Source organism: Camellia sinensis, chromosome 2 (genome assembly GCF_055761805.1).
Source record: "Camellia sinensis isolate YWXY chromosome 2, ASM5576180v1, whole genome shotgun sequence".
Taxonomy (NCBI): Eukaryota; Viridiplantae; Streptophyta; class Magnoliopsida; order Ericales; family Theaceae; genus Camellia; species Camellia sinensis.
The window spans coordinates 101,174,201-101,191,013 of record NC_138962.1 but is presented as its reverse complement, the minus strand read 5'-3'; the positions used below and the strand labels follow the sequence as shown (position 1 = coordinate 101,191,013).

Below are 16,813 nucleotides of genomic sequence, written 5' to 3'. Positions count from 1 at the left end.
ATTGAGTTAGAACTCATATTTTGTATCCAAGTGTTGGCTTGGAAGGATGTAAGCCTGTAGGGCATTTTATTCGAAGTTACATGTAATGCTTCTATTTAGTAATACTCTGATGAATGAATTGATAAATTGTTTTCTTTAAATAATGCATGTCAATGATATATATATATATATAATGGGTTTATTTTTGAGGGCGTTACAGAAACCTCTCGCTCGAGCCAAGAAGTCCTCGCTCGAGCCAAAAACTCAAAAGTGCGCTCGAGCGAAAGGAATGCTCGCTCTAGCCAACAACTCAAACCCTCAGGTCTGCAACCTGAAGCACGCTCGAGCGACAGACCTCTCGCTCGAGCGAATAACAAACCAGACCGCTCGAGCCAAGAAACACAACTCTCAGGTCCAGAACCAGGAGCAAGCGCTCGCTCGAGCGAAGCCACTCTGGCTCGACCCACCAGACACGAACTCAACTCTCGCTCGAGCGACAAACTCCTCGCTCGAGCGAAGGGCCAAAAATCTGGGCAGCAACACTAGGCTCCCAAGCACAACCAACCTGAAACAAACCTGCCCAACACATCCTATAACTTAATATACCAGTTAAGAGGTTGCAAACAAGATAATAAACAACTACCAACATCCACGGACACATGTCCGGATCACTGTATAACAAGGGTAAACCCGGGATCGCTATATCAACCTTTCTTCAACTTTTCTTAGCTCCTCTTTATTAAAACTCAAGTCCTTTTTCTTGGAATCCTTCAGAACACCTTTTATAGTTGATATTGGACTTTCAAGTGTATTGTTAATCTTCACATGATCAAGGATTTCTAGAGGATCTGGTTTGTAATCACTGGCATTCACCTCCTCTCCGCAAACATTAGTAGAATCCAGAGTGACTATGGTATTGACCTTTAGAGAAGTATACTCATCTTGTTGACAATTAGCATCCATGTTCATTCCATGTGTAAAATCCATATTCTCCCTTCCTGTATATGTGGCATGTAATAATGAAATTTAAGGATAAAGTGATCCTTTGAGTGGAAGAAGTTTATTATGATATGAATCAAAACTGCATCACCACTTTCTAGCCGACGTTTATCATTCTTCTGAACTTCTCGTCTCACATCCATATGACCTATTCCTACACATTTGGCATGGAAATATGAATTGAGATTTCAAGGGGAAGCCAACAGTGGCTAAATCTCATAAAGTATAGGTAAATTACCAATAGATCTTACTTTTGGAACGTATATGATACAGGGAAAAAAGCATAACGTTGGCACCAGTAAATTGAAGAAACACAGATTTTGACTTGAGGGCAGTAGCATATGTTCTGGATGGTAGTGTAAAGGCTTAGGGTTTTGCGAGATGTCATGTTGTGGTAACAAAAGCTTAGAGACTTTCGTATGTGTGTAGTGTTCATTTGGTGATATAATTTAGATTAAAGGAATGACCTTTAGAGAGGCCATTTTGATGCTAAATATTTAAAACAAAGAAAAAGCCAAATAAATTACAGGAGTTAGAGTAAGTGGGGAAAAAAATGTGAAACTAGAAGCCCGTCCCACTACATAAATTTGTTGTCTAGTGTCTAAAGGGATTAGGATACCTCTTTGCTGGTGTTAGGGAACTTGGGTTTGCATGAGTTCCAAATGAAACTAATTGTTATCATTTAGGAAAGGAAAACAGTAGCTGAAATTAATAGTGGTTTTCTGTACTGTTCTTACTTCACCAAGATTTGATCTTTTTTATTGGTGACTAAGTGAAATTGAAGCTATCTAAATACCTATAGGCTGTAAGTGTTGGTTTTCCATTAGTCAGTGTTGGTGGCTAGGAAGGATGAATTGGGTACAGGGTACAGACTTTTAACTTCTGGCATTACTTGCACAAATTGGGGGTCCTTAGACATGAACCCACATTCTTAGGCTTGACATTCCAACAAACAATGTTCCTGCAAAGCAAAATAGTGTCAAAGAAACATTTTATCCAATATGAATCATGCACAAAGAATGTTCATCATGTTCTAAAAGCCCAAATAATCCTCAAAAAACTTACCAGAAATTCCACCTGAATGAGGCACTGTGGCTAGTGGAAATTTGAAGCTATCTGCCTCCTCACTCATCAGAGAACAGCCAGGATCAATTTATCTTGTGGATTGATTTAAATTGACATGGGTACCACTTCCTCCCACTTGCCAACAGTGGCCAAGTTTGAATATATTTGAAGCACATGAACACCAGGTTTAGAGTTGTGTGAGTCAGAATTCGATGGGTATAAATCACTTATTTATAAGAATAGATCTTAACTTATACAAGGAGGATAAGTCAAAAAAATTCTGTGAAGTTTGATTAATTAAAAAGTTATAAAGTTATAAGTTTGATTAATTATTTGCTATAAGTTGGACAGTGTATAAAGTTATACTTGCGGGTGTGTTTTAGAGCAATCCAAATACCTAAAAATAACCCAAGTCAATTAAGAAAAATACCAAAGAACCCAAATGAATTGCCTTAATGAGTCTCCATATATTTATTCATATTTTTTTTATTTGTTACGATTTCATTCTTCTTTTAGAATCTCTGCTATAAATGGGGTGCAAAACTGACTCCATCAGAGGTGGCTAATAAAGTGAAGCACTATGACAAGATAAGTGGAAGAAGTCGAGAGTTTGGCTTCGTGACGAGGAGGTTCTTTTTTTGTCCTTTTATTTTATTTTTTTTAAATAATCTTTAGCATGATGTTCACATTTTGATTTGGGTTTAATTTGATTTGATTGTAGAAGTAAGAAAAGCAGGGCCTCTGGTTAAGTATGAGCGTAGAATTGCCACGAGTGATCTTGTGGATGGGGATAATAGTCAGGTAATATTGCAATCAATTCACTCTTCATGTTTGATTATAAGTTTCAAAGGAAAAGCTAGTAGTTTGTATGTCTCTTCCGAATTGTCTCCAACTTAGAAGGTTAAGTTTGTCATATTCGATCGGAATTTTAGGTGAAGTAGTTGTGTATCAGTTAGTTATAATGAGCATACCACTAACTTTTGGTGTACCATTCTGGATTTATAATTTATAAACATTAATTTGTCAATTGTTGTGGATTTATATATAGGAGTCTTTAATACAATTAAAAAAAAAAACAATAGTTAAATATTTTATCAATTTATACAATATATTCTTTAAGAAAATTAAAAAAAAAATCAATGTTAAATAGTTTCTTCTAGAATGTATGCTAAATTTCGTTTCTTCTTGTTTGTGATGTGTAATTTTAAATTTTTGAATAAGGCAAGTTGAAGTGAATGTATGTGGATGCATGTGGCTGTTATTACCAAAAATATAAGGAAAATGTTTTGTGCCTCGACTAGCAAGAAAAAAGGTACCACAACCAAAAACTAGGGTTTGTGTTTCTGTTTGATTGCTAAGAAAAAAAAAATTTGAAATTTGTGTTAGGGTTTTGGTTTTGGCTTGAATTTGTAGAACATGTTTTTCGGATTCCTCAATTATTGATTATTAGGGTTATGATTGTTTGTTAGGGTTTGGGCATTGTGGGTTTTGCCTTGAATTTCTATAATGGCCTTGATTATGGACTTCATTATACTTGATTTTGAATTTGATTTTGAATTTCTTGAATGGACTTCTACGGGTTGAATGGAATTTGATTTAGAACAGGTTTCTATAATTATTTTTGTTCATTGGTTCCACTATACAGATTCTGAATCTGTTCAAAAGCTGTTCTAAATCAGATTCTGAATCTATCCATTTATCAGAACAGATTTTTGTTCATTCGGAACAGGTTTCTATAATCGAACGGGTTTTGAACAGATTCGGAACAGGTTATGGACTTCTATGGGTTCTAGACTTGTTCATAGTTTAAAACCAGAAATGTTGAATTTCTTGAATTTCTATAATGGTCTTGATTCTGGACTTGATTATACTTGATTTAGAAATTGATTTTGAATTTCTTGTTGAATTTGGGCATTATGGGATAGCAGTTAAGGTCTTGATTATGTTGATTTTTGTTTTTTATTTACTGTTCTTGTCAAAATAACAAGTTTAGCTAAGCACAAGTTCAATGTTGTCTTGAGTTAAAATCTATGGCTTAATCTAATATGTTTACTAATGTATGTATATATATATATATATATATTTATCTTGTATTGTAGCAAATGTTTTGGCCCTTGAACCCTAATCTCATTCTCAGCCCAGATATTCATCTAAAAGCTCATCTCTAAGTTATTAATTCATAGTAGCTATGTTTACTAATGTATGTATATATATATATTTATCATCTATTTTGTATGCAGATTACAAAATGGCTTCTTCCTTTAGTAACAATAGCTACTTAAGATTGATACCAAGATTTTGTGATTGTGGGAGAACAGCTGCCATACACATTGTGCGAACCAATCAGAATGGAAATAAAGGGCATGTGTACTTTGTGTGTCCATCAAAATATGTAAGTACTATGGAAATTTGTTTGCAAATTTATTAGCCTGATTTGATTAACTGATTGTAATACATTGTAGAATAGTGAGGAACACTGCAATCACTTCAAGTTCGTAGATGATGATGACTACGACGTGATCTCCAATGTTGCACCTCATACATTTATAAGAAGCGAAGAATTTAACGATCCAAGCACAAGGGTTTATGAGATGGATAATGAATTTCAGGAGCATGGTAGAAGGCTTCGAAAGATGGAGAAGAAATTGAATGTCGTGCTTTATGTCATTGTATTTTGTATTGCTTTATATTTTATAATGTAAACTACTGAGTTCATAGCTTTTGGGAAATTTGATGGATGTACTTATGGATTGAATGGACTTGATGTATGTCCTTATGGATTGAATGAACTTTATAACTTCAATGGACTTCTATTTTCAATTACTGTTGATAGGTTGAAATTATTGTTGAATTTGTTGTTGAATTATGATGTCAGACATATATGGATTGAATTATGAATTTCTTATATGGATTGAATGGACTTGTTGAATTATGATGTCAGACATGTTGAATTTATACCAGACATGTTGATTGAATGGATTGAATGGACTTGAATGGACTTGTTGGATTATGGATTGAATGGACATGTTGAATTTATGGATTATGATGGACATGTTGAATTGAATGGATTATGGATTATGATGTCAGACATGTTGAATTTATACCAAACATGTATTATTATGGATTGAATGGACTTGTTGGACTTGTTGACTTTATACCAGACATGTTGAATTTCTTGAATTTCTATAATGGACATGTTGAATTATGAAATAATTATTCACCATTGTAATTGAGTGGTCATCCTATAAGGAGACTAAAGAAACTTTTACTCTAGTAAATCAAACATGGCATTAAAGAAATCTACTTTTCTGTGCATAGATAACATAGCACAACTGATAGTTCCTTCACTTGGCTTCTTTTAAGGTTTTGTTTCAGGTGTTATTATCAGAGCTTGTTGGCTGCTTTCTAACATTACTTTTTTAAGGAAAAGTGGTGTGGTGACAAATTTTGGCAGTAAAGTGGAAAGGTGGGGAGGTTCATGAGTGTTATATTTGTCATATCCTGTAAAAGAATTTATTAGAAAAAAGGCACAAGAATCACCATGTTAGTACCCAAACTGTCATTTTTTCCCCAAGAATGTCCATATTATTAATTGATCTAATAAATAACTGCTAACAATTGTTAAATTCAACTCACCATCATCTTCATTCATGAAATCATTAAAACATTTAAACAGAAAACAGAAGGATATAGGTACTTGAAACCCAAAATAAAATTTATTTCTTAAGCTTCAGCTTCGATGGACAACACTGCAAAACTCAATTCCATTAAATTTATTTCTATAACCTCTGTTCAACAATCATCATATTGACCTCAATTTAACTCTTACCATGCTACTTAGACATTCATAATCTATGCTACTTACAGCCAAATGTTACTAATAATATGTAATCTCTTACCATGCTACTTAGACATTCATAATCTATAACAACTCCAAAAAATTACATATTATCCAGCAAAAGATTACATATATCCAGCAACAGATTACATATTATTACCAAATGCTTCATTTTGGACTGCTCAATGCTGCTTCAATAGTGCACAGCCATGCTGCTTCATTCTGGACTGCATCATTCTGAAATTCTGGACTGCATCATTCTGAACTTCATGTAATTCTGAACTGCATCATTCTGAGCTTCAATTCTGGAGTGCTTTATTCTGGACTGCATCATTCTGAACTTCATTCTGCTGAACCTGTGATTCTGCTTCAAACAATCAACCTGTGATTCTGCTTCTGAATCTGTCATTCTACACAAATTGACTGAATTTGAAATTCAGATTAACCTCTTCAGAATCTGAATCTGAAAATCAGATTAACTTGTTCACAATCTGAAATTCAAAATCTGAAATTAACCTGTTCAGAATCTATTCAAAATCTGAAATTAACCTCTTCAGAACCTGTTCAAAACCTGTTCAAAACCACATTAACCTGTTCAGAACCTATTCAAAACCTGTTCAAAACCAGATTAACATGTTCATAATCTGAAATACAAAATCTGAAATTAACCTGTTCAGAATCTGTTCAAAATCTGAAATTAACCTCTTCAGAACCTGTTCAAAACCTGTTCAAAACCACATTAACCTGTTCAGAACCTGTTCAAAACCTGTTCAAAACCAGATTAACATGTTCAGAATCTGAAATACAAAATCTGAAATAAACCTGTTCAGAATCTGTTCAAAACCTAAAATTAACCTCTTCAGAACCTGTTCAAAACCAAATATAATCTGTTCCGAATCTGTTCAAAACCTATTCGCCATTCCTGATTCACTGAAAGATGAGCTTCCAATTTTGTCCACCATTTGCAATGCGCTCTCTTGTGTCCCATCCATACACGGAAAATAATAGGATTGACCTTGCGGCACCTAAAAATACCATAATAACAAAATATCATTAATAAGTTCAAACATAATGTAATGTACACCGTACAAAAAATTGTACTGGACCATGAAACACATACCCGCTCGTACGTATTGTCTTCCATCCCATCCGTACAACCGAAAATAAAGATGTGTATTACAGCATAACCCTTCCCTTTGTTTTGTGTTATCATTAGAAACACTACAAGAAATTTGAGTTGTAGTGGTGTTTTTTAAAATGTCGCTAAAAGCCTGAAAAATGCTGTAAAATATTACAACAATGTTTAAAATTTTTGTCGTTGATATGACCGCCGCAATAGCTTTACAATGTTTGAAAACCGTCATTAAAATTATTAGACGGTGTTTTTTAAAATGCCGCAAAATCTTTTACATCCGCTTACATTTCCATCACAAACTAACACATGACGTCATTTAGTGGCGTTCTAAATGACGTTTTTTGAAAAAACGCCACTTTTTTTTTCTCCTTGATTCTGAAATATGAGAAAAATTACAATCAATATTTTGTCCAAAGCGTAGCATTTCAGAAGATATGCACTGAAAGATTCAACACAATTATGAGGCCCCGTTTGCCAAGATTCTAAAATATAGTACAAGCCAAAGAATTTAACTAAAGAAGGTAGCTTGATGTAATAACAAACAAATCTAAGCCAAATAAGTGCAAAAAAATATTTAAACTAAATAAGTCCAAAAAAACAACAAAAATTTAATGCCTTTTTCACAATTTAGTAAAGGATTATAAGCAAATGTCTTTCTTTGCCTCAAAGAACTCGCCTTCTCCCTTCTTTTTCTTCTTCTCGACTTGCTTTGCAAAATACTTGTCATCAAACTTTTCAACATTGTCCAGTTCCAAAAAAAAAAAAAAACTTTTCAACATTGACGCCAGAGATGTTCACCTTGGTCAAAGTATCAATCAAATAAGATTGATTTACATGTCTAAGAGGAACACCATTAAGCTTGAAAGGTCCCGTAGAAGCAATGGAGAAAATGAGACAGTAATTCAAAAGCTAGTCAACAATATCTTACCAAACCAAGTGAAAAAAACACGCCTAATGGAAATCGTAGGGCTGCCCTTGGGAGTGCACAATTCCACAATGGTATTCTTTACCAAACGAGCTCGTACTACTAACAAAATCAAGCAATGGTAATGCTATCTATCAAGACCAGATCAAGAATTGCAATCCTTCCAAATCATATATTGCATAAGTCATGAACAAGTAAATTTTCCAAGGACCAACCACGGATCTCATGAGAATATGGCAATCAATACAGCCAAGTCATGTCAAACTAATATTTATGCAACAAAGCAACAGTAATCATACTCTATGATTCCACATACACAATTTTATGTGACTAAGCAACACCATTCATAGGATATCCAACATCAAACTATGCAGCATCACATAAACTAACAGGTATTTGCCATCATCAAACCCAAGAACATAAGAGAGAATAAAAATAAAATAAAAACCCACCTTGCAAAAATTAAAAATTAAAAGATACAAATTTAGTACCTTAGGTAGTGATGACGCAACTCTTGCTTGGAGAAGACATTTTTTAATCTAAAAGTACTATGTATTTACCAACTTGCCAAGTTTAGAACAAAAGAAAAAAGATTCAAGCCCTCAAATATTCAATTCCCTATAGGTCTTAAAAAAATTCAGAATTCAAACATAAGAACCCAAAACAAACATTTGAACAAGTGGAATCAGCTATGGCAAAATCAAAAGATGGTAGGCACACTACAACATATAAAAGTTTTAGAGACCAAATGTTTTGGTCTCTAAAAGTGAAAATTTTGTTGTAAAAGACATTTAAAGACCAACTTCCATCTTCATGAGGATAGTTGCTAAAAGGTCGTCCCGAAAAGTAAAAAATAAGGCATTTAGCGACAAAATTTTGAAAATGTCACTAATAAATAGACTTTTAGGGACAAAATAATTTGGTCTCAAAATGATTTATTTTTTGAGACAAAAAATTTGATCCCAAAAGGATAATAATTCATCACTAATGTCCAATTTTTGTTGCTAAAATTATAATGACGACACTTTTCCAACAAAATTATTTGGTCTCTAAAAAATAATTTTGTCCCTAAATTTTGGTTTCTAACACCTTAATTTTTTGTAGTGACAATAACTTGAGAGAAGAAATCAACAGAAGTATCACAAATTTAAAACTAATGAGAAGGTGCATTATGTTGTACACAGCTTGTTATTGAGGTGGTTGTTTGTAAGCAGCACGTCACCTATTTCTTAGTGCGATGGTTGCATGTAGGACACATGTTAATAGGTGGCTACATGCAAAACCATGTCACTTGCCATTGAATGTTTGCATGAACATCATGTGTCACTAGCTTGTTATGGAGTGGTTGCATTGTATGTCTACCACTAGTCCACTTCTTGTTATTTTGTGGTTTTTCTATTCCAAAGTACTTCATAAGGAAGTAACTTCCTTGGCTACTTATATATAGGGTTGTAATTACTCTTTTTAAGGATGTCTTTGAAGAACTGAAACTTAAGATTTTGAGATTTTATTTTAGCCTTACTTTGTTATTTCTTGTGGCTTGGTTTTGAGACCCACAGCTCGTGGAATTTGACCCTTACTTGCTAGATTTTGCATAAATCAATCCTAAAATTTGATTTTACAAAGTTTGAGAAAACTGCCCCCCACCTCCCAAAAGAGGAGTTTTTTCCAAGTTTGACCCTAGTCAAAGAAGTCAAAACACGCAGCACCAAAAGGGCCATACTTTTGGAGATCATAACTCAGAAATGTGGTTCTAAAAAAGCCTTTTCCATCCCCAACTCAGTTTCTTGGTAACTATGATTGAGACCACCACCATTTATATAAACATGTTTATTGTAATAACTCAACTAACGAATTGTCAAATAAGCCTAGAAATAAAATAGTCTACATAGATATTTTATATTTATTATATACATACCCCATGTATTCTAAGGATCTTTTTTTCTGTCAAAAAACTACAAAATTAACATCTTTCTCCAAGAAAGACAATCCTGATATTGCATCCTTTGCCAGCAGTGGTAACCATAATGATCACATCTTATCCTCAAGAGTTCAAGAATGCATCTAGCAAAAACCAAAAACAAAAACAAAAAAATTTGGTGGCATTGGATCAAATATACATTCACAATCCACATTACAAACTTCAACACTTTGAATGATACTGCAGTTCAAGAAAAAAGCAAATATCACAATCACAAAGTTAAAAAGCTACATAAAAATATTGTTGTACTAAATGCCCATTATTAGCAAATATGGTGCTATTAACTTTATTTTATTGGCTGCAAATACGGTGCTATTGTTAACAGACAACAATCTTGTCAGATTTGCTTTTCCTATTTCTAATTAGATAACCAATCAATGTTTCAAACTAGATTTCAAATATAATTCTAAAAAGATCATCTTTGAGAAAAAAACTAACGTCGATTATTTTTTATTTTTTACTTTTTTAAAAAGGTAAGGAAACAACAACTGCCATGCCATTTGAACTGCTCGTAGGTAGTAATTCAAAGCTGGGACAATGGAGTACATACACTAGTATGATCCCTAAAACAACGGAGTACCTACTACACTACAATGCAGTCAAAAGAAGTCATGACAATAACCAATTAGTGATCCCCAAGACAAAGGTAGCCTTTCTATAGTCACTGCAAAGTCCCTTTCTCTAGTAATAACATGCATTGCAGTAATCAGCTACTTGGTCATATCATGGCAAACAATATGCTGCCAAGACCAGCCATGATATTGCTCCCATTATTTGCACAACTACCGCGCACCTAAATAGTAAATACAGAGTCTCTAACAAGGTAGCCCACTTAAAAGAGTATTTTCTGAACTGATTACAACCATGTCAATTAAAATTCTAAACTAATTCTCTGCAGATTATTGCTCCTATCAAATAAATTAATCGTTACAAACAACTCTACACTCAGTTCTGATCCAAATTCAAGAAGACGTACATTCAATATAAAAATTTCAAGTTCTAAACTTTACTTTACCAACGAGATTCTTATTTTATTTTTTATTTTTAGTCTCTGCATTCAAAGAAAAAACAAGAATTAATTTAAAATAGTATAGATTATCATATATGAATGATAAACCTGCATTTGATATTTTAGAACTTAGTTACAACTGGGATCTACCATTTACATGGAATTTTCCCACAAAGAACTTCAATGTAGGTAAAGTTTTTAAAAGAATTGATATTCTACACGATTTATCTCTACTAATTAGTTCATGCTATAATTTCTTTTAATAATTTATATACATGGTTATAGATGAAGAAAACTAGGTTTGCTCTGAGTTCTAACTGGATCAGAAAAACATTGTGCCAAGGTTTCAACTTGAATCAATCCATGTTTTCTTTTTTCTTCCTCCCCCTTACTCTTCATCTTCCATTCTAATTCAAATAAAATCAAACTGATGAGCTTTCTCTATGAATCTCATCCAATATAATAGAGCAATCAATCACCAATCTAACAATTGATAAGCAATCAGACAATAAAATTACTTACAAAAACTCTCTGTATAACATATCAAATCCAACAATTGATCAGATCAAGAGGACAACAATTCAAATATAACTTTCGATTACAGCACCACAGGAAAATGTACACTAAACGAGCTTCAAAATCTGAATATAAACTAGTTTACAACTCAAATGAAATCTAACAAATTTGTTTTTTTGCAACCACCATATATATATATATATATATTTCATTTATTAGCAAATGAAATCTAAGAAAAAAATATATGAAAGACAATACATGAATTTTTTTAATTTTCTGAAAAATGTACCTGAGATAAAGAGCAAGATAGATTTGATCTGATTCAAACTCGATTTCGGATTTGCGATTTGCAAACTCAAATGGGAGCTAATAGCGAGAGAGATTGAGTTCGAGTTCGATTAGCCTCGAGATCGATGAAGAACAGAGATCATTGCGATTGATGAAGAACAACTAGAATGAACCGATGGTGGAGACGTCCAAAGAGTGAGAGCTTGCGAAGAAGATGTCGACATGGCTGAAGCCCGGATCGCCGACGAGGCTGGTGGTCCTTGGAAGCTTCAGCTATGGCGGAAGAGAAGAGGGAGGAGAAGAGCCAACAAGAGGGCCAAACACGACTGATTCAATTTTGTTTCCCCTTCTAACCGGTGTAGCCGGTTGCCTATTTGAGAGTTCAATTATTTAAGTAATTTAGTTACGATCTGGTTATGAGATAATATGGTATAAATAAGTAACTGAATATAACTAAGTTATGACTCAATATGATAGTGATTATGACTAATATGATATTGATTATGACATAAAATCATATAAGTTCATAACTAAATGTATGGTACATCTAAATGTACCATAGCATCACCCTCATTTTGACTCAATTTCTTACCTTTACCACCAAAGTCTGTTTATCTGTATTTTTTCGTAAACCTGCTCTTCAATTTCTTACCTTTCCTTCTTTCAGAACAAACACCATGGATGTATTTGGGATCTTTATCTCTCCATTCATACAAGCTATGGTTGATAAATTGTCCTCTTATTTTAGCAACTTAGTGAGCACAGTGGACGTTGGCACTGGCATCCAGAATCTGAAGAAGGCATTAGAGGATTTAGAGACTCTGTTGGTTGATGCAGAGAACAAACAGATATACCACAAGGATATCAAAAAGTGGCTTGAAGAGGTTTACCATTTGGCTTACGATGCAGATGACATATTGGATGATTTTGCCACTGACGATCTCGAAAGGAAGCTAATGGCAGACGAGATGACGATCAAAAGAAGACCAGCTAAGTTTCCACGCCTCTCCGATATTGTTCCATTCAATTTAAAAAATGGGTCAAAGCTAATTGAGATTACTAGTCAATTACAAGAAGTCGCTACGAAAGGAAAAGAACTTGGTTTAGATAACAGACTTGTTGGGAGGATGTCTACAGATTTACGGCAGAGATCACAAACTACATGTTTGAAGGAGCCTCACATTCATGGCAGAGATGAAGACATCAAGCAAATTATCGAATTGCTGCTTGCGGATGCTCCTGCTGGAAACTTTTTTGATGTAATTCTTATTGTAGGAATGGGTGGGATTGGCAAGACTACACTAGCTCAGCACATTTACAATGATGACTGAGTGGAAAATCATTTCAATCTAAAAGCATGGGTATGTGTATCTGATGGCTTCGAAGTTACGAGGATAACAAAGGCAATTCTCGAGTCGTTCACTCACGGTTCATGTAATTTTAGTAACTTAAATGAGGTTCAAGTTCAACTTAGCAAAACGTTGGCAGGGGAAAAGTTTTTGCTTGTCCTAGATGACGTGTGGGACTATGGACGTGATGGATGGAATTTGTTACGATCCCCATTTGGAGCTGGAGCACCTGGAAGTAAAATCATTGTGACAACGCGAGACAGAGGTGTTGCAAAGCAGATGGGAATGGATAAATATCACAATTTGCACAACTTATCGTATGGCGATTGTTGGTTAATCTTTTCCCAACATACATTTCAGAACAGAAATATTGAGGAATACAAAGAATTGGAATCAATTGGTAAGAAAATTGTTAAGAACAGGTGCAAAGGCTTACCTTTGGTAGCGAGGGCTCTTGGCAGCTTATTGTGCTGTAAACAAGAAGAACGTGAATGGATAGAGATACTAAACAACAATATATGGAATGAGGAAAGTGGCATTCTCACAGCATTGAAATTGAGCTACCTTCATCTCCCTGTCCAGTTGAAGAGGTGCTTTTCCTACTGTGCAATTATCCCAAAGGACTACGGATTCACGGAGGATGAATTAGTCTTGCTATGGATGGCTGAAGGTTTAATTGAGCAACCAAAAGGTGGAGACCAAATGGAAGATTTAGGCCGCAAGTATTTTCATGAATTGGTGTCAAGATCATTTTTTCAACCGTTAAGTGGTAACAAATCCCTATTCATAATGCATGACCTCATCAATGATTTGGCTCAAGATGTCGCAGGGGACAAATGTTTTAGGTTGGAAAATAATTTAGAAGGTGGCAGGCAGAGCAAGATTTCTGTCAAAGCTCGGCATGCATCTTATGTTGGTAACTACATTGATGGAATCAAAAAATTGAAAGTTTTTGATGATGCCAAATGCTTACGAACATTCTTACAGTTTTTTCCACTGAGTTTCCATGCAACGAGGTACTTGTTTCATGATTTGTTGCCAAAGTTAATATGCTTATGTGAGTTGCGTTTACATTATAATAGCATGGATGAACTACCAGATTCCATTGGAGATCTAAAGCATTTGAGGTACCTTGATGTATCCTGTTCTGGGATTACAAGGTTACCTGACACGGTAGTAACTCTCTACAATTTACAAGTCTTGTTTTTGAAATTTTGTCGTCGACTTCGGAAGTTGCCTCCAAACATAGGGAGGCTAGTGAACTTGCGCCATTTTGACATGACTGGAGTGCATATTCCATCATCAGAAGAGATGTCGCCACATATAGGTAAATTAACTAATCTCCAAACATTGTCAAATTTTATGGTGGGTAAAGATTGTGGGCGTAAAATAGGAGAGTTGAAAAACCTATCGCACATTCGAGGGGCAATACACATATCAAGACTGGAGAATGTCAGTGGTGTTAAGGATGCAAGGGAGGCCAATTTTATGTCTAAGGAGGAGTTAAAAGAGTTATCACTAGAATGGGGTAAATCTCACCATTCACAGAATGACATAGTTGAGAGGGATGTGCTAGATGTGATGAGACCTTTCAAATTGTTGGAACGACTCACCATCAAATGGTATGGCAGTACAAAATTTCCAAACTGGGTTGGAGATGTTTCGTTCTCCAAAATGGTGTTCATGCAATTAAAAGGTAGCAAATGTTGCAGATCTTTGCCACCACTTGGACAACTACCCTTGCGTAAAGACCTTTACATTGAAGGAATGAGTGCAATAAAGCGCTTGGGTTGTGAGTTCTATGGGCAGCAGTGTGGTGCCAAACCTTTCCTCTCTCTAGAGAGACTGAGCTTTGAGTTTATGCCAGAATGGGAGGAATGGTCCGCTTTTGAAACAGAGGGAGTTCAGCCGTTCGGTCATCTCAGTGAGCTTTCCATAAAAAATTGTCCCAAACTTGTTGGAAGATTACCAAATGATCTTCCTTGTCTCAATTCTCTCAAAATTGATGGTTGTCCGCAGTTGTTGATTGATGTTTCGAGCCTCATTCAACCATCACTCGCGTCCTTGTCAATGAATAATGTTATTCTCCCAAGAGAAAGCCATGTTACAGTTCTCAACTGCCTCTGTGATCCAAGCACAACTGATGAAGAGTTACTGGCTAATGAAATGCCTAACCATTTGACTTCAATAATTGCCTTGAGCATTTCTGATATTGAAAAACTGGCGTTCCTACCGACATGGTTTACTCAAGATTTGATGGGACTCGAGAAATTGGACATTAGTAACTGCCAAGAACTCAAAACATTGTGGCGGAATAAGGTGAGAATACAAGTATGTCTCCCTTGCCTCTGCCATTTGAAGATTTCTCATTGCCCTAAAGTCATTTGCTTGTTTGAAGAAGAGCAAGAAAAAGGAGGAGAAGGTTGGAAAAAGCTACAACATTAGGGGCTGCCTTGCATGACGAGACTCGAGTATTTAACAATTGAAGAGTGTGGAATGCTGAAGAAATTGCCACAAGATCTGCACACATACACATCTCTTGGGGTGCTTAGAATCCACCATTGTGCAAGTCTTATCTCTTTTCCAATGAAAGGTTTGCCATCTATGCTGAGAGAACTTAGGGTTTCAAATTGTGATGCTTTGGAGTCGCTACCCAAGTTGATGACACTCAATAATCTGCAAGAGTTGCTGGTTTCTAAATGTGCATCACTCACATATTTATTGTCAAGAGGTGGGCTACCATCCACACTAAAACAACTTGGGATTGAGTTGTGTGAAAATCTGGAGTCACTTTTTGTAGCGGAAGGGATCAAAATTGACTGTCCATCTCTTGAAACTATTTGTATCGAATTTTGTGGGAGTCTCAAATCTTTACCTGAAGCCAATAATCTCAGGAATCTCAGTGAATTGCAGATAAACTATTGTTATAATCTGGAGCCCCTGTCACTTGGTGGTCATGATGAGAACAACAACAACATGAACCAACTCAGTTCGCTTCAAAAGCTGTGTTTATATAAATGCAGAGCAGGAATGGTCTCCTACTTTGTCAAGGAAGGGAGTTTCCCCACCAACATCACTTCACTTGAAATCGGGAATTTGAGAGGGGACGACGTCGGTCAACTTCCACTTCCGTTAAAGTGGGGTTTGTACAAACTCTCTTCTCTTACAACACTCCAACTTCAAGGCCGAGATTGGCCGTGGAGAGATACGGTGTCCTTTCCAGAAGAAGGGATGTTCCTGCCCACCTCTCTTCTCAATTTGACCATCCTCCACTTCCCAAATCTGGAAAGACTCTCTTATGAGGAGTTTCAAAACCTCACCTCTCTCCAAACACTTGAATTCTGGGGTTACCCTAGGCTCGCGTCCTTTCCAAATGAAGGGTTGCCTCCCTCTCTTTTGCATCTACAGATCTGGGATTGCCCTGAGCTTATGACCTTTCCAGAACAAGGACTCCCTCCCTTGCTTTTGTCACTGGACATCGGGCAATGTAATCCAATACTGAAACAAAAGTGTGAAAAGGGGGAAGAATATTGGCCCATCATCCAATACATTCCCCATGTAGATCTTAGGTAGCCTACTGCAAGGTACAAACTAACAAACACAAAATCTGTCATACCATTTTTATTTAGTATTTATTTTTTCATACCAATATCATCTCAGATTTTCATAACAATTGAGAGTTTACTATCTACCTCTTTTGAATCGTAAGAGGGAAAATTCTATTTTTAC

At 35.4% G+C, this 16,813-nt stretch overlaps 2 protein-coding genes and 1 long non-coding RNA gene across 3 annotated transcripts; 2 read left to right on the top strand and 1 right to left on the bottom strand.

Annotated features, from left to right (window-relative positions):
* Window positions 1-5,737: 5,737 nt before the first annotated feature.
* Window positions 5,738-6,949, bottom strand: LOC145819631 (uncharacterized). The gene is made up of 2 exons (XR_014360393.1): window positions 6,551-6,949; window positions 5,738-6,452 (listed from the first exon to the last, which is right to left on the bottom strand). It is a non-coding gene; the product is annotated as an uncharacterized LOC145819631 (long non-coding RNA).
* A 5,463-nt stretch (window positions 6,950-12,412) lies between these two features.
* Window positions 12,413-13,066, top strand: LOC145816301 (disease resistance protein RGA2-like). Its single transcript, XM_082912549.1, has one exon. The coding sequence runs from the start codon at window positions 12,413-12,415 to the stop codon at window positions 13,064-13,066; it is 654 nt and encodes a 217-aa protein (XP_082768675.1).
* Window positions 13,067-13,092: 26 nt separating this feature from the next.
* LOC145816285 (putative disease resistance RPP13-like protein 1) lies at window positions 13,093-15,529 on the top strand. Its single transcript, XM_082912548.1, has 2 exons — window positions 13,093-13,096; window positions 13,224-15,529. Exons 1-2 carry the CDS (start codon window positions 13,093-13,095, stop codon window positions 15,527-15,529), a joined length of 2,310 nt encoding a protein of 769 aa, XP_082768674.1.
* The last annotated feature ends 1,284 nt before the right edge of the window (window positions 15,530-16,813 follow it).

What these genes read in the sequence shown, in the direction of transcription:
- LOC145816301 (XM_082912549.1), top strand. Translation starts at nt 12,413, where the DNA reads ATGGATGTATTTGGGATCTTTATCTCTCCATTCATACAAGCTATGGTT.